Source organism: Antedon mediterranea, chromosome 6 (genome assembly GCF_964355755.1).
Source record: "Antedon mediterranea chromosome 6, ecAntMedi1.1, whole genome shotgun sequence".
NCBI classification, from domain to species: Eukaryota; Metazoa; Echinodermata; class Crinoidea; order Comatulida; family Antedonidae; genus Antedon; species Antedon mediterranea.
Window position 1 is genome coordinate 15,490,096 of NC_092675.1, and position 26,513 is coordinate 15,516,608.

Below are 26,513 nucleotides of genomic sequence, written 5' to 3' on the forward strand. Positions count from 1 at the left end.
AGGTTTTACTACATTCAATTGCGGTTTGCTGCAGCACGTCGCTAAAAGTGAGGCATACATATATTGTATTTGCCTTGAGATATTGCCTGTTAAAGAATAGCACGGGCTAGGCTATACCATTTTGCTGTGGGTAATTGCCCTCAAATTTATAATAAATATTGAAAAACTGCAGGTATTTAAAAACGATTTTCTGATTGCTGCCCTCTATATATTTTATTCCATGGATTTTTAACTGTATTCAAAGATAGCGTCACTATCTTTTTGCTGTATTGTAGAAACCACTGCAAAGTGTTTTCGTTTTGTTTACAACCTCGTGTTTTCTGTCACATTTCTACTTCCATACAGTACGGTGTATTTTTGTACTATGATTAAGGCATAGAGATAATATCTCTATGATTAAGGTTTTATTTAAATTGCCATAGGCCTATATACAATTAATAAGAAATAACACAAGTTCAAAACATGGAGATATAAATTCAAAATGATCAAGGCAATTTTCCTTCGAGGGTATTAAAAAGAAAATAGAGCCTACACCCGACACGGGTCATACTATACTGGATACAAGCGTACTCGCATAGGCTATACATAGAGATATTATAGAAGTGAATTTTATATAAATATTATTTTGAATTGATTTGCATCTCTAAATAAGAATGTCGGTTTTAATTCAATGTAAGTTTCATCTTACTCGATAACAGATTCATCTTTTTAACATGCTCCTTACAGTTCTGTTTATGTTCAATTTTGGATTTGTTATATATGCGATTTCTGGTATTGTTAGGGCGAATTTTTTTTATTGTACTTAAGTATTTAATTGTTGAAATAACAACCATTTTAACGATGACCACCATACTTACCAACCTGAGAGATTTAAAATGCGGGACTATTTTTGTAGGGGGTGGGGCGTGATCGAAAGTATTTTCAGTCGACGAAACAAATTTAGTTTACTAGCACTACAGGATGGCCGAAAATATTACCCTCGCACGTAAAATTCATGATGAATGGCACCTAGTCATGTATTCTAGTACGGTAAACGATGCAAATAATATTAGATTGTATGATACTCTTTTTTTTTGTTAATCTGTAATTCAACGTTTTTCATGCTAATTCTTGAATTTATTTTATTAAAAAACTGATCCACCAACCAATGGCATAAAAATTGGGTTTACTTTTTATAAACACACACAAAATAATGTAATGTGCAATCACGATCGTGACTAACGCATGGTCACGGCGAGCGACGACGGAAAAATTAATTGTAATTTTCTGATACTACTAATACTAGTATTATTTTATTGATGTTTCGTGTTATACTTTTAAAATATTGAATGCATTTTCCTGTCAAATTATGATCAAAAATGATAACGCATCGCATAGGCCTCCTACTTCTGATAAATGCGTGACAAATAATATTGGGGTCATAATACGCATGTGTTCAAAACGCGTGTTTCATTAAAAATCACTTGAAATGCGGGACCGTCCCGAACGATGCGAGACGGCTGGTAACTATGGACCACATAATAATTTTAAGTAGCCCTACCATTTGTTTGTGGGAATTAATGGTATCGAAAGTTACAAAGCATTTGAATAATATGTAATGTCGTACCTTATAGCAGGGAGTTGTATTTATTATTTATTTTTGTTTTACAACTCCCTGCTTATAGCGCCAAACCAAAAATTTTGTGTTGAAAGATTTTTTGTTTGTTTAGAATGGATCGTTGACCGGAAAACAACTTAGCTTATCTTACACTTTGATAGCATGTGTTATTGGTGGTACAATTCAGAATAGGACAGGCGGTTTAGCGTTAAACCCGGCCGATGTAAAATAAAAATCGAAGAAAGTTACGGTAATTTTCCGTCGATTGTTTCTTTGGTAAGTTGCCGATGGTGGTCTAAATGTCGTCAAATTTAATAACAATTTTGTAATAGGCCTACATATATATATATTTTTGAATTGAATGCTGTTTACAGTTACTAAAGTTAAAAAGAGATGTGTTATTAAAGAGAAAACAAAGATTTGTCATTAATTATACATTTAAGTTTTCTCTATAGCCTTATCGCAGTTCAACTATTTTATACACTGTGGTATAATATACGTTACTTTAGGCTATTCGTAGACGTTTTGACGATAGTTAGAACCGGATAGGCTTGTGAATTTGTAAGAGTGTAAAACCTTTTTGGCATACACCAAGTAAATTTATAATAAATGTAATACAGTAGTAAATAAATATTTGTTATAATAATCCACGATTGAAAGGAAATTCTACATATTTTCATAGAGTTCTTAAGGCTCTACTAAAGTACTATGTCCTAATTTTGAGTAATTTGTTAACTATGATTTTCCACTTTATCTGTAAATTAATACTTTAACTTTTAACTTACTTGTCTATAGTCACACGGGAAAGAAGTGGTTCAAGCCACCCCGTTGTACACTCACAATGGGCATCTAAGAAGGTTAGTATAGCACCACTAGACTCAGCTACACCAGCCATTCTGGCTCTGATTAGACCTTCACGTCGGCCGGTTCGCAAAAGACGTACTGGAACGTCTTCTTTCAGATTATTAAGGTATTCATCCAATGGTGCCTTAAGATGACCTAAAATGTAAATATACAGTTGTTTTTGCGTGAAATGATAATATACAATAAATGCGTATGATTTGAATAGAAAAAAAAATGTTTGATTGCGTTTTCGTTGGGGTTGAATTAGTTTCTTTTAAATTGTTGTGTCAACCATTTACATTTAGACTTGCGGTTATAGTCTCTCTATGTATTCCGGAGTAAACGACACTAAAATGATGGGGGTTGGGTGCGACAGTCCGCAGTTGAATTATATAATAAACACGGTTGATTTGTCATTTTGGTTTGTTTTCGTAGTACACCATGACTGAATTATTATAAGTTGTGACTAATGTACAAATGAATTTATAATAATTATGATTGAATATGGTTGTAAAATTTTTATTTTTGCAACGGCACAAACTCGTTCTTCCACGAGGCCGTATAACATTGTCAAAACAAAGTTGAGCGCCACAATGTTAAACTTCTTTTAATTCTGTATTTGGGTAGGTAAAGGTTGTTTGTTGACTTTGTGTTGTGTTCATTCAGTATTATAATAATTTGGAGTTAGTTCATTCATTATTTTATACATAATAACATTTTCATTAAAAATAAGCTTATCTTTAGGACTAGACAATTTCAGTTCTTCAAATTCTTGTGTACTGAAATCATAATTTTAGTTGCACTGCTTTGTAATATGTGCACTTTGTTGCTTAAAGATACTTTAAGATACTTTAATGTTACATCTACACCATACAACATTGTAGTAGTCAAAGTGAGATGCAAGAATTGCTTTGAGTGTAAAAAAAACGTATTTGAATTAGGTAATTTGATTTCTTTATAGATAAAACAAGCCGGGAAGAACTTTAGATCAAACATATTCTGTCATGATAGAGTTTCATCAATTTCACACCAAGGTTACCATATATATCCAAGTCATATTATAGAATTATGATAACTTTTGGTGAGTTTCAATAATAATCATTAATTCAGTCTTATTAACATTTAGGCTTAATGTATTACTAATTTTCTTATATTTTCTAAGTCTGTGTAAATTTGTTGTGTAATATCATTTTATATTACATAGCCTATGTAAATACGTGAACGTGATTGGTTGAAACTGCATCACATGACTACCGCTTCGAGGATCGTATATATCATCGAGTACGATGATAGGGACTGAGTAATTTTTGCGTATTTATCGTGTCCCTGTCATTAAACATATAAAATCCAGCAAATTCTCGATTACGATGATATTGACTGTGTAATTTTCGTAAAGTACCGTAAAGATCTATCTATCTTTTGGGGCGATGGTAGCGGCTGTGTGGTAGTTTTGTGAAAAAAGGAGGGTGTAATAAATCCACTTAAAAAATAAAAAAGACACCACTTTTGGCGTTATGGTGAAGTAAAGTTTAGGTGTTTTTAACAATTTAAAAAAACTGAAAAACACCCATTGTTATTATGCATACACTAATTTTTTTTTTTATTAAATGAACAAAACAAAAATATCAGTCATCAAAATGCAACCAATATTTATATAAAAAACCTTAAAAAAGGAAACAATTTGTCAAAAACACCAATTTTTCCGTTGCCATGGAAATATATGTGAAATAAAAAATACTTCATATGTGATATCTCTCAACACATAATATAAACATGTGCAAAATTTGAAATAAATCCATTTTTTAGTCTGCCACTAATTTTGATATTATTTATATACAGACAATGGCCAAATAAATTTTTTTTTTTTTTATTACGATAAGAAATGTAGCTTTCAATCAATCAAAATAACAAGGTAACTTTCACAGGAATTACGTATCTCAAAAATTTTTGTCTATATAATTTCTTAAAGCTTAAGTATAGAATTTAAAACTGACACCTTTGCCACCTGCTAAATTTATATGCCAATTATTTCTGTAAATTAAAACGTGAAACTATAGCATAATATAATCTATATTTTTAAAACTATTGGTTAGGGGGGTTGTTTTTTTAATAACATATATAGCAGTAGTAGTAGTAGCAGAAACAGCCGCTGCGGCAGCAGTAGAATCTTGTGAATAAGCAGAATTAACTTGTTTAGTTTGTCTATCTGACCCAAGAGTGTAAATTAGCATGGTCTTCCGAAACTAAGCTGCCAATAATTACTACGTCAGCATTAAATAAATAACATCTAAAAATATATTATAAAAATATTATATTTATATAATACTTACTTCGATCACTCCCGTCATCAACTAAAATAATTTCCGCAAGAAGATTATGTGGAGATCGGTTTAAGACACTATGTAATGTTCGTAACAATGTTGAACGCGCTTCGTTGTAAAAAACAATTATTATACTAGTGTTCAACAAGTTTTCGTCATACCTTTTTCTTTCACATCTGGAATATATATATATATTATTATGATTAGATGAATAAGTATAAACTTTTACTTTTTTAATAATTAACAAAAAGTAAAGTGTGATTAATTAATTTGTTCATAATTTGTGCACACAATATTCAGGTCTTAGTCAGAGAAGGTTGTGGTAGACCGAGCATCGATAATCATTGTAATTAAAACTAAACTACTTAAACTTGTTAAATATTGTTTATCTATACGTATACTTTGTTTTAAATAGTACTAGTTTGTCGTAATGTAATAAAAAGTATATTACCCCTTTGCTCTTATATCTGGTAAAGAGCGATCTAGAGAAATTCGCTCGCTTACATACAGGTTAAACTCATGTAAATGGAACATTTTGTTTCTTCCTTCTTTGTCTTTCTGCCGTGATAGAATAACCGGTTCTCCCATTTCACCTTCATTGATTCCAATTAGACGATAACTTGGTTTATTAATATTATTTTTACGGTCATGTAGAGGAGGTGCTTTGATAATGTTGTTGTGAAATTTATTTTCTAAAGCAGGATCTATAATAGATAAAAAATATGTATTGAAATTATTATAATTTTGGATTACCACAGACAAGAAAAGTCGACAATTCGACAATGCAAAACTCTATCATATCGTCACTACAGGCGAGAAGAGTCGACATTCGCACCATTTCAACACCTTCCAAGCACCTACCAACCAATAGAAAGTAAATAGGTCAAAGTGTCAATTTAAAGTATAAGCCAATTACATTACTGTATTTCTACATAGAAAACATTCTAAATATGTGGATGATTAGACCATATGTGACTGATCTCCCTCCATACATTCAGGACTCCACGGACTTTATCCGCAAAATTAACCAAATTCAAAATTTACCTAATAATTCTGTTCTGGCTACATTAGATGTTTCATCATTGTATACTAATATCCCTCACGAAGAAGGAGCCGACGCATGTATTTTAAATTACAAACAACCAGGCAAAACGCCTACTAAAGCTCATTTACGAGAACTGTTCACATGTTGATTTTAACCAACAACAATTTTATTTTTGGAAATGACCATTACCTTCAAATTCATTGCACAGCGATGGGCACAAAAATGGCGCCATCTTTTGCAAATTTATTTTGGGACAATTTGAGGCTAATTTTCTTTCCTCCAACCACTTGTTTGGTTTAGATACATTGACGACATCTTCATGATCTGGACCCATGGTGAATCTTTTCTTCCCAATATTAATTCAGCCCACCAACTATCAAATTTACAGCTACCAAATCCACTAGTAGCGTTGATTTTGACACTATAGTGACCATAGAAAATGGTACACTCAAAACTGGCCTATTCCGTAAACCAACGGATAAAAATATGTACCTGCTCCCTAGCAGTTGTCTTCCCCGACACTGTACTAAAAACATACCGTACAGTCAAGCATTACGTAAAAGACGTATCTGTTCTTCAGATTTAGATTTTCAGAATCGTACCGAAGAACTAACCGGAATAGAAATTACAAGAAGGAATACATCGAAACTGCTATAAAGAAAGCAAAAGATATTCCTCGATGTCAAACACTGACGTACAAACCATGCACGTCAAATTCGACCAGAGTGCCATTGGTCACAACCTATCACCATAGGTTGCCTCCATTACGGGATATTATTGAGAAACATATGCCCATTCTACAGTCCACAGAACGTCTCAGAACTGTTTTCCGGAACCACCCATTATTGCATTTCGTAGACCTCCCAACCTTCGTGATATATTAGTCAGATCCAAATTTAAGAGTAAAATTAACTCTCATGACAGCCAAAATTTGGGCAGTCACCTTTGCGGCAAATCCTGCAAAACTTGTTCATTGGTTGATTCTACTGGAAAATTTAAGAGTAACCAAACTGACCACATTTTTCGGATAAGACAATCAATTAATTGTCTAACCAAAAACGTCATATATTTCATATACTGTAATATTTGTGGCAAACAGTACGTCGGAGAAACAAAAAACACTCTCCGTATGAGAATGACACAACACAGATCAGCTATTAAAACATTGAAGCTTGATCAACCTATAGCCAAACATTTTAATTTAGCTGGTCAGAGTTATTGTAGGCCTAATAGACCACGATGTCAAATGGAGCGACAAAACTCACAAATAAAAACCACTGGGAATTACAACTTAAAACCACAAAACCTTTTGGACTTAACATTAGGAACGTACTCCCAGATCGGTAAAATTATCTATTATTGACTACCAAAATTTAAGTTTCAATATTAACCACCATTTAAGCTGTTTTTTAAAAGTTTTTTTTGCGGAAGTTTGAAAGACATTTTTAATTGCAGACCAAGTTTGTTTTATATTATGTTGATGTTTAGTAAAAAGCTGAAGAAAGTAATCAGATTTTGCAGAGCGAGTTATAGTTATGAGCAAATTACGATATCATTTAAACATCATTTTATTTTTTGACGTTGGGTTTAAAAAAAGTATTATAAATATCATTAAATAAAGACGATAAGTTATAAGCCGAATTCGGATCATTGTTGGTAATAACATGATCTCATGACGTTGAATAAAGTTATACAGTAATCTAAATGTGTTAATATTTTCAGGGCTGATTTCTAGAGGGTGGAAGTTCATGATTGTTATGTTGTTTATCGATTAAAGTGTAGACGATATTAAAAACAGGAAGGTGATCAGTAGCATCGCAGAAGAGATCTCCGCTTAGATTTTCATATCAAAATTTGTTTGTATAAATATGATCTAAGAGGGTTTCTGTTGTTTCGTTCATTCTGCTAGGTCTATGAATAAGGGGTAAAAATGAGTTGCTAAAAATAGAATTCATAACAATATTAACACGATTATCATATTGGTATTAAATCGATATTCAAATCTTCAAGCAGATTTCTTTTCATCGTTTAATTTGATTAATATATCAACCGATAACAATATTGGCTTGAGAAGAATGTTCTATTTCAATAAAGATAGAATCACAGATTCTGGCGTGCGGATATCATGTCGAATTTTAAATAAAAGATGTTCATGAACATAGATTCCAACACCGCCGCCACGCTTAAAGATGTATTGTCCCCCCAAAAAACATGACAAATATAGATTTAAAAAATCAAATTTTGAATGGGCAATTTCACAGTTTTAATAAATTATTCACTTTTGTAGAAAAAAAAATCATAAAAAATAATTATTTCAACCAAAAACCATTGTCTTACCAGACAATTTAGGTATATTTTGCTTTAAATTACATTTTTTTGGGGGAAATGCTTTTTGTTGTAAATTTGATTTTATGTATTCTCTATATATATTAGTTGCATAAAAAAAAAATTTTTTTTGTCTTGTGTGAGGTCATCTCACGTTTATTTAAATTCTCATTGGTGAATATATTTAATACATATAAGTACATTTGTGACAATTAAAAGTAAGTGTTTAAAGTAGTTAATATACAGGTATATTTACATAATAAGATGCTTGAATTCAGTATTAACCATATTTGTTTTCATTTAAAATTTTAGATACGATGTTAATTAAAATGTAAAAATGAAAAATGGCGGTAAAATACATGATTAAAATTTTCTTGTTAAACTATCTTATTTGTGATCTTATTTGTGTTCGAGTAGAGAGGCTATAAACTCAGGGGAGGAAAATGTAGTATCCTCCCTTTTCAATATTGATTTACTTTTTGGGAACTGACTATAAAAAGAAATGGAAGCCTTATTGTGAAATATTTTTGCATTTTATGATTGCAATCTAAAGTAATGTATACGATTTTATGATATATTGCGTGATTTTTGGTTATTTTATTGTTTTATTTGCACCGTTATTGCTTACTTATAACTATTGTTATTATGTAAGTGTTTTGTGATATTGTTTTTGTTTTGTTTTTTTACATTAGGAATTTATCTTACTATAATCGATATATCCAAGCACATTTCTAATGCCATAAAATAATCTGAAATTCCACGTGTCATCACATGTATTATATGTATTCATGATATTGATTTAATAAGTTGGTAAACAGATAGATTCAATGCTGTTAGCTGTTTCCAATAAAAGAAAACCAGTAAAGCGTTACATTATTGATTTTTTTAGTAGTAGTATTTTCAGTAGTATTTAAAAGAGAGTTAATTAAGGATTTAATTTAATATCATCTAAAATAAAAATGATAAACGTACGAGTCAGTAGAATAAAATACAAGAGTTGATATACATGACGAGCAAGTGGCAAAAGGGTGGTAATTATGATGAAACAAGAAAAATTACTAACCTACAAAGTCAAATAGGTTTGGTTTTGGGTCGTCGGGTTTAAAATCTTCGATAACTTGCTGGATCCTGTAAATTGTGTTTGTATCTGCGATGCTGACGTCTTTCTTGTTTTGCAAAACTGATTGTTTAGTTTCAGTTTTCTGTCTCATTTTTGCATAAGAAACATTTTCTGGGAATCTTTCATGTTCATGAGGTTTCTCATCTTTTAATTTACTTTCGTATTTAACTTCTTTTACCAAATCTCGATAATTATAATTCAGCTGGTTTGCATTTACAATATAGGCATCCTTTTTTAGGCCAACTTCCGCAGATTCTGATAGAAACCGCGCATGACTAATGTATAAAAACATTATATATCCAAAAACACAAAGTGCAATGATTATTTTTAAACGTCGTTTTCCGTATCGTATCCTTGTCATTTTCTCGTTCATTGAAATGATTCTTTAACAGATTCCCTATCATGAGTTTAACCAACACCCGGATACCAGCTTGGTTGTTTAATTCTAGTGGGATGATATGTATTTATGTTGGCTGATAGCAGCTGTTCATAAAATAACTTCATTTAATCAATAAAAGTACAATGGTACATATTTCGACGATATCAATATTAACATCTATTTGTCAGAACTTGAATTATACGGTATATTAACTATTATGATAAACCATCAATTTCAATTGTGCATACAAACATACACGTTTATACTAGTGGTTTAAGGGATCTTTATACCCACCTGGACGTTACATTAAATCCAAATTTCTTTAAAAGCAAAACATCTAAACTAATTGTAATTATTATAATTCTAGATGTAATATTTATTTGTACGAAGTTTGGTGGGGGAATGCCAAATAAATTTTGTAAAAACAAAGATCTTAAATTATTATTATTATTATTAGGAAGTGTAGACGTTGATTCTTGGAATGATAATGACTCGGGTAAAACGGTTTTAGAAGGACATTGTCCGTGTACGTTTTCGGTCGGTTACCATTATTGAAATGCTTGAAATTCGTAAAACTAAACCTACTCTGTTACTGTTTCACAGTGTCTTAGATGAATAATAACATTTTAAAGTATAGTGTTTATTATTTGGGAGAGCCCTTATAAGGCGGAGATGGGGAGGAGGAGTTCATTTGTTGGAGGTGCTTATTCAAGGGATATGTTTAATTTTTTAGTGTGAATAATATGGTAACATTTATAATCAAATAAAATCCTCTAATAGATATGAAAAGTAGTAAAAAAGAATAACAAATGATTGGTAAATTGTAGATAACAGTGCGATGAATTCTACTACAAATAGTATAATTGTGTTATTATTAACATAATACAATATTGTGTGTATAAATGTGGATGAGCGTTTATTAGATAGTTGGGTTGGGTAAAATAAAAAGAAAATAACAGTCAAAACAAAAACAAGTAAATAAATATTAAACCTAGAATAATTTGTATGAGGATCAAGAAAAATAGGTCTAGCCTACTAACAAACCAACATTCTGTGTAGGCCTAAACCTGTCTGTATTGAAGCATATGCATCCTAGGCTGGTTACTGGGCAGACCTACAGGGGGCCTAGCATCTCTAACTAACCTAGACTGGGGCCATCTACAAGTAGGCATAATACTCGCACATACAGAATCGTCAGCACAACCAAGGTACTGAATAGTTAAAGATGTATTGTCCCCCAAAAAATGAAAAATAAAGATGAAAAAAATCAAATTTTGAATAGACCGTTTTGTAGTTAACATAAAGTTATTCACTTCCACCGAAAAAAAATCCGAAAAAAATATTGATTTCGCTTATAAAAAAATCAAAATAAGTTTACCATTTTTTCGAACTCATCGGCTCAGAAATTAGGCCGGTAGAGCTAACTCATACATATGCATGATATGTTAATGAGCATCCACACAGCAGAGATCTGATCTAACAATGGACGATGCACGTTGTATGTACAACCACCACCAGAGATCGACGCGATTCGACTGTGGGTTTCCCTGGCCTGATCGTATAAATATGTAAAGCTGAGCTGTTAATTTGTCGGTAAGTAGGCCTAGACGGTTATTTTAAAAATAATAATATATATAACGCAATAATAACATGAAGGTAAATTAATTAACTTAACCTGGGATTTTTTCAGTTCAGGGCTAGGCCTAGAATAATTAATACATGCTGCTGCATATTACTAGAGTAGGCTAGTAGCAAGCAGACTGTGACAATCGGGTCCCTGCAGAAGATGCCCAGCTAGGCCCTATCTATACATTGTACTCTTCATAGACTGGCCTAGGCTATATGCCATCAATCTTAGCTACATTCCGAAAATACAGCCAGCTTGCTGTACCATATATATTTACAGTTGAAGCTTGTTTAACTAATTTTTATGATAAAAATAAAACAAACATTTTTCAGGGAAAATGGTTGCAATACAATACAAGCCTGAAATTGAGAACCTTCCAGCAGCACTGTACAAGTAGACAGAGGGGAAAAGTCAACTTAGCCATTTTACAACACAAACAAATGTTCTCTGTACTGTAGTAAGTCAAATATTTATTTTCTCTTTTTATAAGTTATAACATTATAAGTAATGTGTTTTAATTACCATAGAAAGGTAGTATACTTATTTGACTATGTCAAAGTAAGCAATTTCACTAGCCCAATTTCGCACTAAATATGCATGATCTATTTTTTCCAGATTTTCATACTTTGCTTTTACTTTTTTTAAAGACGTTGAGCTGATGAAGACTGGAACAGAGGTCACCCAAAGACAACAATGATAGACTCGGTATTGAAATATGATTGGATATTGCAGGAAAAATATTTCTGACTCTCCTGCTGCATTCGGCCAATATGTTCTTGTCCAGCTTGTAAAATATTGTATCATTTTTTTTGTATTATATGTACAGTATATTATTTTGTAAACATAACATTCAATAAATAAAAAAAAAACTACTACAACAGTACACAGGATAAATTCTTCAAATTTACTTACACTTCATAATTTTACTGTAAATATTACAGTGCAAAAGGAGTTAATAAAATATATATATACAGTATATCTGATTGAATTCCTGTATTGTTTTTTGTGTCAATTTGTCTACTAATTATTAATGTGTTGATTGTGGCAGTAATTACGACAGCTATAGTCTTCTAAGATCGCTCACATCCATTACAAAGTGTCATTTTAATAGTAAGAAACGTTTCAATAAATTGTGAATGTTGCCACTGTACGATACATTTTATGTTTCTCACTACTTGCTCTTATTGTTCAATCAATCAACCTAAAAAAAAAAAGAAATTTGTGTCAAAATATCTGCATAAAATGTTTATTTGCGGAATGTTAATTTGAACCTATTGCATTTGATACAGAAAATATTTTAAAAATATTGCATCAGTAAAACATCCAAAACAATATTTAGATTTTTTTTTTTTTTAATTTTCACTGCCGAATAGATAGTTGAAATCTTTAAAAATTAAACCAATTCATCATGATTAAAACAAAAATACATCCCTTCTGGTGGTGTTCTACTGTAGCCCTACTAGCTAGCAGTGTACTGCCTAGGCCTACTACACTCTCTACTTCTAGAGACAGAAGTAGGCAGCAGTTCGGCTACTCGAGACTGTCAGTGCTAGTAGTAGTAGTAGTTACTAGTAGGCCTAGTAGTAGACTAAGAAGACTAGTAGTACAGTAGCAGCAAATTCGGGCCTAGGCCTAGCTAGGCCTCTCCTGTTAGCGAAACAAAAACTCACCTAAATGAATAAGATTCAACATCAAAGTTGCCAACTGTAATTCTAACTTAGCATTCTGCTAGCTATAGTTTTCGTGTTTTCTTCAAGATTCGTCTCGCATCACTACTCGATCTCTCACGCATGCATTGCTATCGTTGTTTGTTGATTTGGAAAGCATCATCCATCCACACGATGTATCCATACAATATGAATATTTATGAGCTAACTCAGGTCAAGGGTTAAATTAAACCGGAACACATTTGTCTTCCAGACAAATAGCTTCCGGTTGGTTAATTTTTGCATTAAATTGCGATTTTCCCGTGTAAAAAATTATTTTTTTCAATCCAAATTGAGGTCAAAGTGAATAACTTTTATGTGCAATTAAAATGGCCTATTCAACAAAAATATTGAAACAAATTTTTTTTTCAGGGGGACAATACATCTTTAAGGGAACTTTTAAGGGACCTCTGAGGTCCCTTAAAGGTAAGGGGAAAATAGACCAAGTTAAGGGTTTCCCTTAACCTTAACCCCTTTGTGAATACCACCTAAGTGAAACCCTTAATATTTTCTTGATTTAAGGGAAATTCTTAGGATTTAAGGGAAATATCTCACTTAAGTGGGATTGGTGAATACGGCCGGCCAAAGGAATCGATGTGGTCTACGCACGATTTAACGAAATCACGTTTGTAATCATATCTTCACAAGCATGAATCACAAGTAGGCCTAAATAAAATTTGGTACTCATAAATTTCAGGTCATATTTCATCATATGGCAATACAATTACGTGCGTAACGCATATAACGCATGCGTACGCGCGCTTAAAATTGTCACAATTTATTTTCGAAGAAATTAGAGTACGTTTCAAGCAATTTTAGCGTTTAAAAAATTGCCATGTAATGAGTGCGCAGTTTTTTTTCCACGCGCACTGCGCGTTAAACCTTACTATATACACTCTTTTTCCCCGATTTCTTTAATAATATTATTAATAATCTCCATGTAGGGCTTTCTCTTTTCAGCCCTTGGTTTTCTGCTCTTCCCACCTCTTCTGATAATCTATAATTTTGTTTTATATCTAACACCTTCTCCTTTAAAAAAAATTGCAGCATCCACTTTAGTATTTTTACTCTACTGCAGAGCTCACTATGTCGGTCGGTTGGTCGGTCAGTTGGTTGGTCGGTCGGTAAACACTAACTCAAATTTGAGCACGCGACTGTATATGGCCTTGTTACGTTCCAATTTGGTAAATGAGTGGTCATGTGATAGGTGATGGCTGAGTTATGAACAATTAATGAGGCTGAACGTGTTAGAATACATGTGCAATGTGAAGTAACATCTGCTTTGTGTTCTTTTATCCTTGTGGATAAGGTTCTCGGTGTTTTTCCTATATAAACTTTTTTACCGTAGTTGCAATTTACTTGGTATATTAAACCAGATATGTCATCATTTTCACGCTGCTGCTCTAACCTGCTACGTCACACGAGATGACTCATTTATTAGATGAAATCATGCAGCAGTTATATTACTACACTTTGACATTTTTGCTAAAATTGAAACTCGACTATAATTTATAGGTACCAGCTGCATTTCTGGTATTTATGAGTCCCATGACAATACTGTATTTCGCTGTCAGATAATCATTGAATTATTATCAAGACAGTCCATGAAAGTTTTTGTTTGTAATATGACACTTCACACTTGAAGTATCTAAGGCTTGATGAAGTGATCCCCAGACTTGACCTTAGCAATAAAATAAACTAAATTGAGTCTGTTTCATACCAAAGCTATTCACTTCTGTAACAAAATTCACATTATAAAACGAGAAAAGAAACGTTTAATTATAACTCAAAAACCACATTGTCTGACAGACAATTGAAGTATTTTTTGCTTTTAATTACATTTTTTCAGGTAAAATAACTATTATGTGACAATAAAATGACACATTAAAAAACAAATTTGAAATAAAAAATATTTTTCAGAGGGACAATATATTTTTAAACTGTCAATAAGCGAGCAGCGTTTTTTGTAAGAAATATTTCTTGTTTATTTTGTCTTTAGGGTGAACTAAAATATTTCTTAATTTGTTTTGTGGTGTAAGTGTTGACATTGTAACTAGATAAGCAGCGTCTAATTCTTTCTGATATTCTTGGTATGTATGGTATACCTATGTTCCGTTTGTTTTTGTTGTTTCTTTCGTTTTTTGTTTGACATTTTGTTTTCCTTTCTCCGATATTTTTTGGATTATCTTGTCCATGGACCAATTGGGGTACTCGAACCCAACGAACGCGTGTTTAATATTTTATTTATTTATTTATTTATTTGGAATTACACCTTTAGATCGGTGGCACACTTAGCACAAAGGTGCATCCTTCACAATATAAAATATAACAATTAACAGAAAAGTAAAAAAAGGCAAAAGCAACTACCAACCCCTATCCTACCCCCCCCCCCCCCCAATTTACATCGATACATACAGTAGATCATTACTTTACACAATGAATACAAAACAAGATATAGTAAAAGTGTATAAAATAAAATATAATCTTTTTCGTTTATGTTAGTTTCTCTTCTTTTTTAGTGACAACTTTTTCACATCTGTCAACCAGATTGTTAACCAAACTTAACTTGTGTTCCAATGGATGGCAGGAGTGATAATTTAAGTATAGATTTGTGTGGGTTTTTCTGTAAACTGTCGTCGTTATATCTCCATTGTTCAATGTAATTATGATGTCTAAGAAGGGTATTGTATTGTTGGACATATGCTCAGTTGTAAATTTTATGTTACCTGTTTTATCAATTCTGTTTAAGTGTGAGTTAAGATTTTCCGCTGAATTATCAGGAATGAGAGCTAATATGTCGTCAACATACCTTTTCCGATATGTTAGTTTCATTCCGTCTGGTGCTGTTTTTTTCAGTGCTTATTTTTTTGTAATGAACATGTTTATGCGTTTTCAGTGTTTTATCTTGTGTAAGTCTCCTTTCTACTATTTCTATTGCTTCTTTATTAGGGATTTTAGTAAAAAGAGACACTACGTCAAACGAGACAAAATGTGTGATTCGCAGGAATGTCAAGAGTGATCAGTTCCTCGACTAGCTGTTTTGAATTATCGACGTGATTGCAACAGAGAGAGGATATCAGCTAATTTTTACCCAAGCTATAGTAGATGGTGTTTATGCAATCCTCAGTTCATTTCTGATCCTCCCATTTGGGTAAACCAGCGAAAGCTAGAGTAAAAACGTAAGTTTACGGTTTTATTCCCTTTGGATCATCCAAAAGAATCAAAATTAATTGAATACTATACAGAGATTAGATAAACCTTTTTACTACTGTCCAATAATAATTATCATTGTAGGACTACTCTCCACCAAAAAAACTTTATATTAGAATGTATTTAATACGTCACGTCTTAAAAAAGGAGAATTGGGTAATATGTCTCGGGAATCTTATATCTCACTCCAACAGCTCACTCTATTTATTTAGTGGAATGTGAATGGAAAAACGGGAAATACTTTAACTTTAGAATACTCTGAATTCTGGAAGACGACTTCGAACTTAAAGAATCGCCATGGATGATGTTTAATGGCTCATAAACTTCACACATGTGGATGTGGAGGCCAGACGGATTCAGAGAAGGTCAAACCGGCTCCTCCTCCCCATTGGCAGTGGGGGAAGCGGTGGATGGCGGCGGGTGAAGGGGGAAAATGAATGAATGTTAATAAGATACAGACGAATCCCAAAACCAGCCTATTTGCTACGCTCTTTTTTGGAAAGTGAAAGTACTAGAGGTAGTATCTTTCGTATACGCGAAATGGATTATCCTTAAATGGATTGAGGGCGTGAACAGCGGTTGGTTTTTTTAAATGTTCTTATACTGCTGATCTAAAAACATCGGAAAATCTCAGTTTTTAATCAACGGTTTTTTAATATAAATAGTACTGAAAAAAAACCCCCCAAAAAACTGCTGAACTTAAGTAAACGTACATCGAAGTTGAAATCTGTGTTGGAACTTGGTTTTTCAAATTGATCATCAGGTAGGCTCCTGTCACTGTATTGTAACGCTAAGCCGTTACGTTGGTCCCCCACGAAAACCGATCATATAGTGGGTTACTCCAATCGATTGATTGATCATTCTATTACTGTCCGATGTCGCCTACTTTAATATAATTTGATATTAAACTTTTTATAAAGAATCAACTTATAAACGATCTTGAAGATCTCAACCTCAGTTACAAGAAATATCAAAGTATTATATCTCTGTAGCTGCTTTTTATTACATTTAAACCGATTTTACCGAGACAATTGACACGTATTTTAGCGCCTTTTGTCAGATCAAAGGAATCGCCGCCCAGTGCAAGCTATTACGTAACACTGAAAGAACTGTCAAGATCTTTTGTTTTCTTTTGTTTTGGGCTTCACGCTTGATCGGTTAGCAATACAAAACAACTGCTTTATTGATACGATTATCATCGATGGCTGATAAGAAACAGAAAAAGAAAGACAAACCACGTAGCTGTAGAAATCACACCTGGTATCTATAATACAAGGGCTGAATGCCGAACTAAAACTAATGGTATACATGGGGCAAAAGAAATGGTGAGGATTGACATACCTGGTTCTGTCCCAACAGAACCACAAACTGCTCGTTCTCCGCCAACCTGATTGAGAATCTGTGATGAATTCCCTCCAATAAATGAGCAACATCTTGGAACATTAGATAAAGAGTCAAACGATATTATTGCCAACTATATGCAAGAAAACTGTGAGCTTAAGCTACAAATTGTAAGAACAGAAAATGAAAATCTCCGAACAGAAAACAAATCACTAAAATCTGAAGTTGAGTCTCTAAAACAAAGGCATCTAAAAATACACTGTCCCAAAAAAACTGACGACATTTCTAAAATCAGAGCTGAGATCGACAAATCTAATGAAAGATTGAAAAAATTGGAGAAGGAAAACAAAAATCTGAAACTAGACTTTGAGTCTTGGAAATTATGGGAAAAACGGACAATGAATAAAAAAGAACAAATACAGACATTACGTTAACAAGTTACCGAAACGGAGCGTAGCTTATCCATAGCTAAAGACGAAATATATGAACTGAAAAGAACGCAAATTGCCATCGACACCTCAGATTTTGAACCACAACGTAAGACGAGAAAACAAATAATGGAAAGTCACACAAGTTCTACGACAATGCAAACAAGGAAAGTTTCTTCTACCACCAACGATTCTATAACGCAAACTGAACAATTGATTGATAATCTATTTGAGGAGCTTACCAACAGGCAGCCATCTTCTACTCCTTCAAAACTGACCAAATCAAAATCATCTGCGTCTGCTGCATACCAGGATCAACTAAGCAAATATAGAAACAAACACAAACAGATACACTCTGATACAGCTTCTGACAGAAAAATCTTGATTATTTGTGATTCGATGATAAAACAATTTAAACCAAAACGACTTAGCAGGTCAACAAATCTGAACGTTATCTGTAAAACAATGAGAGGCGCGAAAATTGATGACATTGCACACAAGGTAGAAGTACTGTCCACTGAACATTTCGTGGACAGAATTATTCTACACGCGGGAACAAACAACTCCACAGATCACCCAGCCACTATTGCAGTAAAAATATCATCTCTCGGAGAATCTTTACAACCGAAAAGAGTAACGATCTCCTCGATAATTCATCGAAAACATGAATTTGTTACAGAATCTAAGCGTATAAACGATGCCAATGACAAGATAAGATCAGTTGCTAGAAAGAAAGATTGGGGTTTTATTGACAATAGTTGTATCATGTCAAAGCACCTGTCTTCGGATGGAATTCACCTAAACCAAATTGGAGTTGGGGCATTTGCCAAAAATGTTATAAATCACATGAATGGTAATTCGTACGACGAATCTCTGCCTGTACCTGTGCCTGACATATACAAGCCATAGTCGTCAATTTTTCAACGTGCAAATCTATATCGCCGACAAACGGAAGCAAATCGTTCATTAGAGAGCATCATCAATTTCAACCAATAAAACCCCACAAAGACCAAATTTATCGAGAATGGAGATACTACCTCGACACAGTACGCCGACTGCAAAAGGACACTTTTTCTAAATTAAAATTAGAGCAAGTATCTGCAAATGTTGAGATGAGCATTCAATCCAGAAAAAAGCATAGGTCCAGAGTAAAAGCACTATCACATCTTAATTATGGCGTTCTAAATGCACGTTCACTGCGTAATAAGTGTGATGAATTTGTGGATCTAGTTTGTAGCTATAATCTAGATGTAGTGGCGGTGTCTGAAACCTGGTTATGGCCAGATGATGATCTTGTGATTGGAGATATAACTCCACTAGGATATCGTTTTGTGCATGTCTCCAGGGTGGAAAAAACAGGGGGTGGTGTTGGAATTCTGTCTAAGTCTAGCTTAGTTGTAAACATGAAAACTGATGTACATACATATGCATCATTTGAGGCTATACATGTGCAGATTACGTCTAACTCGAAATCTCTTCGTTTAGTTAACATATATCGACCACCAACCTTGTCTGTTACAGAATTCCTCAATGATTTTGAAAAAATGTTGTTTGACTATATTCTCTTTTCGTCTGAAATTGTCTTTTGTGGAGATTTTAATATCCGTATGGATAATACTAAAAATGTGGCAGCAAATAGATTTAAAACAATGCTTAGATCGTTTGGTCTCCAGCAGCATATAAATGAACCCACACACTGTAGTGGGCACTGCCTTGACCTTATAATCACTAGAGATGATCTACTGCTCCCGGATGTTAAGATACACCCTGGCATGTCAGATCATTTTGCCATATTTTGCAAGTTTGATCTTAAACGGCCCACAACCCGTAAAACTGTAAGAAAAAGTCGCAACCTAAAACAAATTGATATTGAAAAATTCAAAAATGACATTCAAGCTTGTGTCTAATATAACCGATGTAAGTGTGATTCTTGAAGATAGTGTAGAAAACTATTCTCATCTCAGAGCTGTACTTGATTTACATGCACCAGTTCAGAAAAAAACAATTAGGCAAAAGGAAGCTAAACCGTGGTATACAGATGAAATTCGATCTGAAAGGAAATTACGTCGTCAACTTGAACGTAAGTGGATGAAATCAAAGCTTCTTAAGGATAGACAATACTGTGACCAAAGATGTATTGTAAATGGACTGTGAAAAGGCCAAGACGCGGTATTACTCTAGTCTGGTTAGTGACTGCACAGGTGATCAAAAGAAACTTTTCGATTTAGTAAATAAACTGTTACATCGTTCCAAGTCATCAGTCCTTCCTTCGTCTGTCTCAGATGAAGCTCTTGCTGAAAGATTTTCTGTATTTTTTATAAATAAAATTAAATCAATTCGTGATTCACTTGAAAATGAAAATACTGCAGAAGTTACAACTGCTTCTGATAAATGTATTAATATAAATAAATCTTATGATTTAACTAGGTCCATACAGTTTTCTCAGTTCGAACCTGCAAGTGAGGAGGAAATTTTAAATTTTAATAAATAAATTCTCCCTCAAAATCGTGTGCACTTGACCCGGTACCAACTTCACTGATAAAGAAATGTACTTCTGCATTTATTCCATTAATCACACATATTGTAAATAAGTCTCTTGAAAGTGGTTCTTTCCCAGAGTTTCTTAAAGTCACTCATGTTCGACCCACATTGAAAAAAATAGGTCTAGATCCCGAGATTCTGAAAAACTACAGACCTATCTCGAATCTTAGTTTTTTAGGAAAAATAATTGAGAAGGTTGTTTCTAAACGGATATTGTTGATGGAAAGCTAACTGCTCTAGTATTATTAGACTTAAAGATCATGGAACATGGTATTTGATGTTTATGTAAAATAGTAGTATTATAGTTGTTCTCCTTGATGGATATTAAACAGACAATAAATTAAAAGTTTTCATGACATAATTAAAGTGTTTTCTGCTATTTCGCGCAACTGCTCTCAGTTCACGACTATTCGGGTTTTTTCGGCATTTTCCGGTAACCTCTGATAGTGACGTCATAAGATGAAGAAACTTTTTCGCCCGCCTGAGCTGTACTGTACAAACTAGGATGTCAACACGTATTGCGTATGATTTTGACAGTTCTTCGTCAGAGGAATTAGAAGAGGAAACATTGATAGTGGAATGCGAAACTGAGGAGAATGAAGGAGAAACTATTTTGTTTAACAATCGAAATATTGAATGGAATGTCGATGAAATTAATTCGGCCGTACATGTACGAGCCCGATTGTAGTTCTGACGATTCTTCATCATCAGAAGATGGCGACCGTCACCTAGCTAGTAGGCCTAGGCCCTAGGCCCTAGGCCTACCTACAATTCAAGCAGAGAATATTCAACTTCAAACCCAGTTATTAAATTGGTTAGTAGTACTATCTCTATTAAAAATTAATGTATAACTTTATTGTATAATTATAATATATAATATAATTCCCTAGTAGATAACTACGATATTCTTCCGTCATGCCAGTGTGTGTATTGTGGCTTAGTTTAGGCCTAGCCTAGATAGAGGCTAGGCCCTACTGTACTTTACTCCAATTCATGCGGCTAGCCCTCTCACCGGTGACGGTCGGCTATCGTCTATAAGCCTACGGCCTAGATTGAATTTTTTTAACGAAATAAAGATTAGGCTAAATTGAATCGTAGAAAGCAAAAATGTACATTACGGTATTAGACTGACCATTTTATTTAACAAATTTGCACTTTGTTGTTTGAAATAGGCCTAGGGTAGGCCTAGATAGATAGACCCACCCCTAAGGCTAGCCAAGATGCAGATTTATTTTCCTATTTCACACACAATACATTAAATTAATCATTAATAATCACTAAAACTTTAAAAATATTTAAAGGGGGGTTCCGGGTTTAAAATGAATAGTAAAAAATGTAAAATATATTTGTTTGTCTCTTGAACGGTAAAAGTTTCAATTTATATAAGCGCCCAGTGAAGCAGAACGAAGGCTGTGAAATGAGGCCAGATTACAAGTGCAGCTACGGCAAAATCACACTGTGGTTACAGAATAGGAAATTCGTGAAATGGTCAATCTTCCGACGACTCGTTATCATTAACCATATCAATTACTTTTGTAAAATTATACTTATCTGATGTAATTTTAGTCGGTCTTCCCATTTATAAAGTCAATTTTCTATGAAAATCCATCAAAACAGTGAAAAATTAGATAAGTTTGCACTTTACGTTTGCCGATTTTTGCACTGACTTAGGGAAAGCCTTCAAAATCAATGAAGCGTAACGTATACATTCCTGCTGAGCGAGGAGAGCGAGACGACGATACACATGCTCTCTCTGCCCATGCCTGGCATCGTCACGTGATAAGCAGATACAGTATACAATACCAAACTGGTCGTGTCGAGTATACCCCGTCTATAATCACAACATGAACGATGTACAGTATTTGATTGAAGGTCGACTCAACCTACCGGAATGGTATAGATAGTATAGCTCGAATGAGAGAGTTGGAATATTTGCAAACATAAGTACAGTATTGCTAATTTTAACAAGTGTAGCCTATAGTAAAAGGCCTGGTAGTATCAATTCGCATAGGGTCTACTACACTAGCTAGCTCAATTTTTAACTGGGCCGGATCGGCTAGGCTAGGCCTCCTTCCTACTACCGGTCTACTTGCTTGATGCAGTATCCGCTTTTTTGGAGAGTAAACTAGGCCTACTTATTAGACGATCGGGACACCATACGTGCGGACGGCGATCGGACCTTGTTTTGCCTCAATATTTACAGCCGATTTTTGTAGAACGTTTTAGGTTTAGATTGTTTAGGAGTTTGGTTGATAGGATGGGTTTGGAATCCACTGAGTTTTGTTATTGATGGGCCAATCGTTTAGTAATAGGCTAGCTAGGCCCATGAATAATGGCCCCAATGTTTTAACGTAGCCATCGTGGCATGGAATCCCTAGTCAGAAATGGCTCTCACCCCGGCATGAATAAAATGATTTAGGCTAGGCCTAGCCTAGTACGTGAAGCCGATATACGATCTGTACTATTAATTCGAGGTATAAAAATAGTATAATTTATGACTCCGTAATCTGTACTAAATTTTGTATTAAATTATTGCAGTCAGCTTGTGCACAAGCTATATTTTTATGAGGGCAGAACAACTCCCCACCTGAACTATTATGCTGGGGCTTTCAACACAGTACTACTAGCCTAGGCCCTTTGTGTTGCTGATTTTAAAACCGAATTAATCACCTAGGCCTACTACTCTACTATACTAGAAAGAAGTACTACCTAAGGCCTACCTTTTATTTAGTTAATCGACACAACAACTTCAGTTTTACTAATTTTTTTATTGCGTTTAAAAACACGATAATAATGCATTCGTATAACTGACTGTAACTAACCATTCCAAAGTTTGGGTCCGTAATTGAAAATGTAAACCTAGGCCTAGGACCATGTATTGTTGGTCTGGTCAATTTCCCCACGACGTTCTTCGCGTTGGTCCGCCTCGCCTTCAGAATCGGTGAGATCGGGCTCTCATATAGGCCTAGGCCTACGGTTGAATTAATTGCATTCAATAACACTTTCTTGCGTATCCATAACGTCGTCTCCTTCATCTTCATCAATTTCGAATTCATAATGGATAGTTTCCTCTTCAAAATCAGACTCCGAACTGTCGAGATCGTACACAATACGTGTTGACATCTTGCCGATACAGTACAGTTTGTATACAATAGATGCGTCGCGACGACCAGGGCAGTGCAGTGTGTTCATCTTATGACGTCACGATTTATCGCCTTGGATTTCCTGCTTCCAAATTCGACTTCGGAGATATAAACTCCGATGTATGTAAATCATAAAAAATTCATAATTTACGCTTATAGAATTTATTTTATCAAAACGTACTAATAAAATCAACATATTCAGACCCAAATCAGCCAAAAAACGTTATACATCAAATACCATGTTCCATGATCTTTAAGTGCAGCATTTGATACGGTTGACCATTCCGTGTTGTTAAATAGACTCAGTACGTATATTGGTATTGAAGGAAAAGCACTTGATTGGTGTCGGTCATATTTGGAAAAAAGGCCTCAACACGTTATGTATTGGTGATATGCTATCTCAAAAGCTTCTTTTTTAAACTTTTCTGTTCTTGGGCCGCAATGGTTCACAATTTATTTACACCCAATACGGGATATCATTAGTAAATATGATCTGTGCTATCATGTTTACGCTGATGATACTCAGATTTATATTTCTTTTAAACCTACAATGACACACAGTGACATTTCTTTGGAATTGCTCCAACATTGTATCCATGAATTGCGTGTCAGGATGAAAAACAACTTTCTTAAATTAAATGATGAACAAACAGAATATATTCTCTTTGGATCAAAGCTGCAGTTGGAAAAACTGCCACCAAGTTTTATTTACATTGGTGAAACGCAAATAGACCCGGCTAGGCAGGTTAGAAATCTAGGGGTTGAAATTGATGCGGGTATGACTATGATTTCTCATATCTCAAAAACTATTTCTACGTCGTCTTTTCACTTACGAAACATCCGAAGGATTCGAAAGTTTATTAATGAGGCAGCAGCTAAACAACTTGTTCATGCTTTTGTCACTTCACGACTGGATATGGGAAACTCATTGCTATATGGGCTACCACAAAAACAACTCCACAGGCTTCAGCTGATTCAAAATACAGCGGCACGAGTTGTTAAAAAACTACCATTACTCTAGTAGCTAGATCAACTTTCGTATGCACTTTGAGGTCCAGAGAATTTGACTTCAGAAATTGGTTTAGGGTGGTCAAACAATCATATTTGGCTTGGTTACACATTTTGAAAATGTGGCAAAAGGTCAAAAGGTCAAGGTGAAAGGTCATAAGACCAAACATAAATATGTCCTTAAATCTCAGCAACCACTTGTCACAACGAGGTAATTTTGGTCTTAAATTAATCAGAAGGTATACATTTATATTCAGTCTAATGGGACATTTTAGTAAAAAATGACCGGAAATGCCATTTATGACCTTTGACCCACAACCCAGAGCATGTATGTATCTCCGTAACTACTGGTCGTAGACACTTGAATTTGGTTTTAAATTGTTCGAAATATATGTTTTGTTATTTGTTACACATTTTGAAAAATGTTACAAAAGGTCAAAGGATCAAGGTCAAGGGTTATTTGAACAAATAAAAAAGCTACTTTTATCTCGGCAACCACTGGTCGCAGCAAGTCAATTTTGGTCTCAAAATGTTCAGAAGGCATGCATTTATATTCCATCTAATGGGGCATTTTAGTCAAAAATGATAAGAAATGCCATTTCTGACCTTTGACCCACATACCAGGGCATCTTCATATCTCATAAAGTACAGGTCGTAGAAACTTAAATTTGGTATCAAATTGTTCGAAATATACATATTTACATTCATTGTAATAGAAAATGTGGTTAAAAGATGAACAGAAATACTCTTACTAATGTCTCAAACAAAAAACATATCTACACAACTTATCCTTAGACAGTAATGTTATGCAATAACTGATACTTTAAATTGTTTTAATTTCAAGTACTAGTTATTGCTGTCCCCGAGGACATTTTGATAGAAACGTTAAGCTCAACAGTTCTTTTCAGAATGCTAGAAGTAACTTGCCATATGTATCCGATTAAACGCCCCTGGCATTTATTGTTCAAAATGGTTTTTAGGGGGAAAGGAGGCATCTTTATTTGGGGTATAATATGGTAACATGTATAATCAAATAAATACCACCTAGATGGGAAAAAATACTGAACAATTAATATCAAAAAGTGATAAAATTTTGTCAAAAAGCTTGGTAAATTGTAGATTATGGTAGTTAATGAAATGTGTTGACGTGATACAATTATTGTGATGCATGTGGCATGTTTATTCCACATGGTGTTCTATTTGAGGGAATGGTGGCGTTTATTTGAAGGAATACTCTAATATTAATAATTGTATTTCGTTTCTCAACTGATAAAAGGTACTTTACATGATTCGTTTTCCTCTTTATGCTTTTTAACGAAATGTTTCTGTCTTTTAAAATAAAAGTGATAGATTCCATTAAATGGATCTTCACCTCCAGGTGCCAGTATAATGATATAAAACAATGACACATCATTATCCTGACACGATTGCACTCATAATGGATCTTCATTCTATCATCTATTTGTTTGTAACTACAATTTGACAACAATCTTTTGCATAGTTTTAAATGCCAATACATAGTTTCATTACTATTGTACAATATGTCCAGCTTTCCTGAAAACACCCTTGTGTACTGTAGTACAGTGTTGTAGTATGATTTTATCATGATAAACTTCTGATGCTTTTATTGTCAATGCATTCAGTACCTAAAACATGTCAAAGTTTCTAGTGGTATTGATAATAAATCTCCAGAAATATATATTGTTTTATTATCTACACTGGGAACAGACGTGTATATGTATAAGTTTTGTCGTTGACATTCAAAACTATTATGCAACAGTGTTACGTAATAATGACAATGACTTGGTCTATTATTGTGGTCTCCGATACCTTTTATTACATGATTGTACTTCCTCCAGGATAGAATGAGGTTTAATCC

At 33.8% G+C, this 26,513-nt stretch overlaps 1 protein-coding gene and 1 long non-coding RNA gene across 2 annotated transcripts in view; one reads left to right on the forward strand and one right to left on the reverse strand.

Annotated features, from left to right (window-relative positions):
* Nucleotides 1–9,659, reverse strand: part of LOC140051297 (polypeptide N-acetylgalactosaminyltransferase 1-like) — a 33,299-nt gene extending 23,640 nt beyond the window's left edge. The window contains exons 1-4 of the mRNA XM_072096462.1: nucleotides 9,195–9,659; nucleotides 5,213–5,465; nucleotides 4,771–4,937; nucleotides 2,383–2,596 (exon numbers count right to left, since the gene is read on the reverse strand). Of these exons, the coding sequence (XP_071952563.1) occupies nucleotides 2,383–2,596; nucleotides 4,771–4,937; nucleotides 5,213–5,465; nucleotides 9,195–9,624 (1,064 nt within the window). The 5' untranslated portion in view covers nucleotides 9,625–9,659. The remainder of the gene's footprint in view (nucleotides 1–2,382; nucleotides 2,597–4,770; nucleotides 4,938–5,212; nucleotides 5,466–9,194) is intronic.
* Nucleotides 9,660–11,135: 1,476 nt separating this feature from the next.
* Nucleotides 11,136–12,141, forward strand: LOC140052119 (uncharacterized). The gene is made up of 3 exons (XR_011845581.1): nucleotides 11,136–11,223; nucleotides 11,590–11,714; nucleotides 11,905–12,141. It is a non-coding gene; the product is annotated as an uncharacterized lncRNA (long non-coding RNA).
* The last annotated feature ends 14,372 nt before the right edge of the window (nucleotides 12,142–26,513 follow it).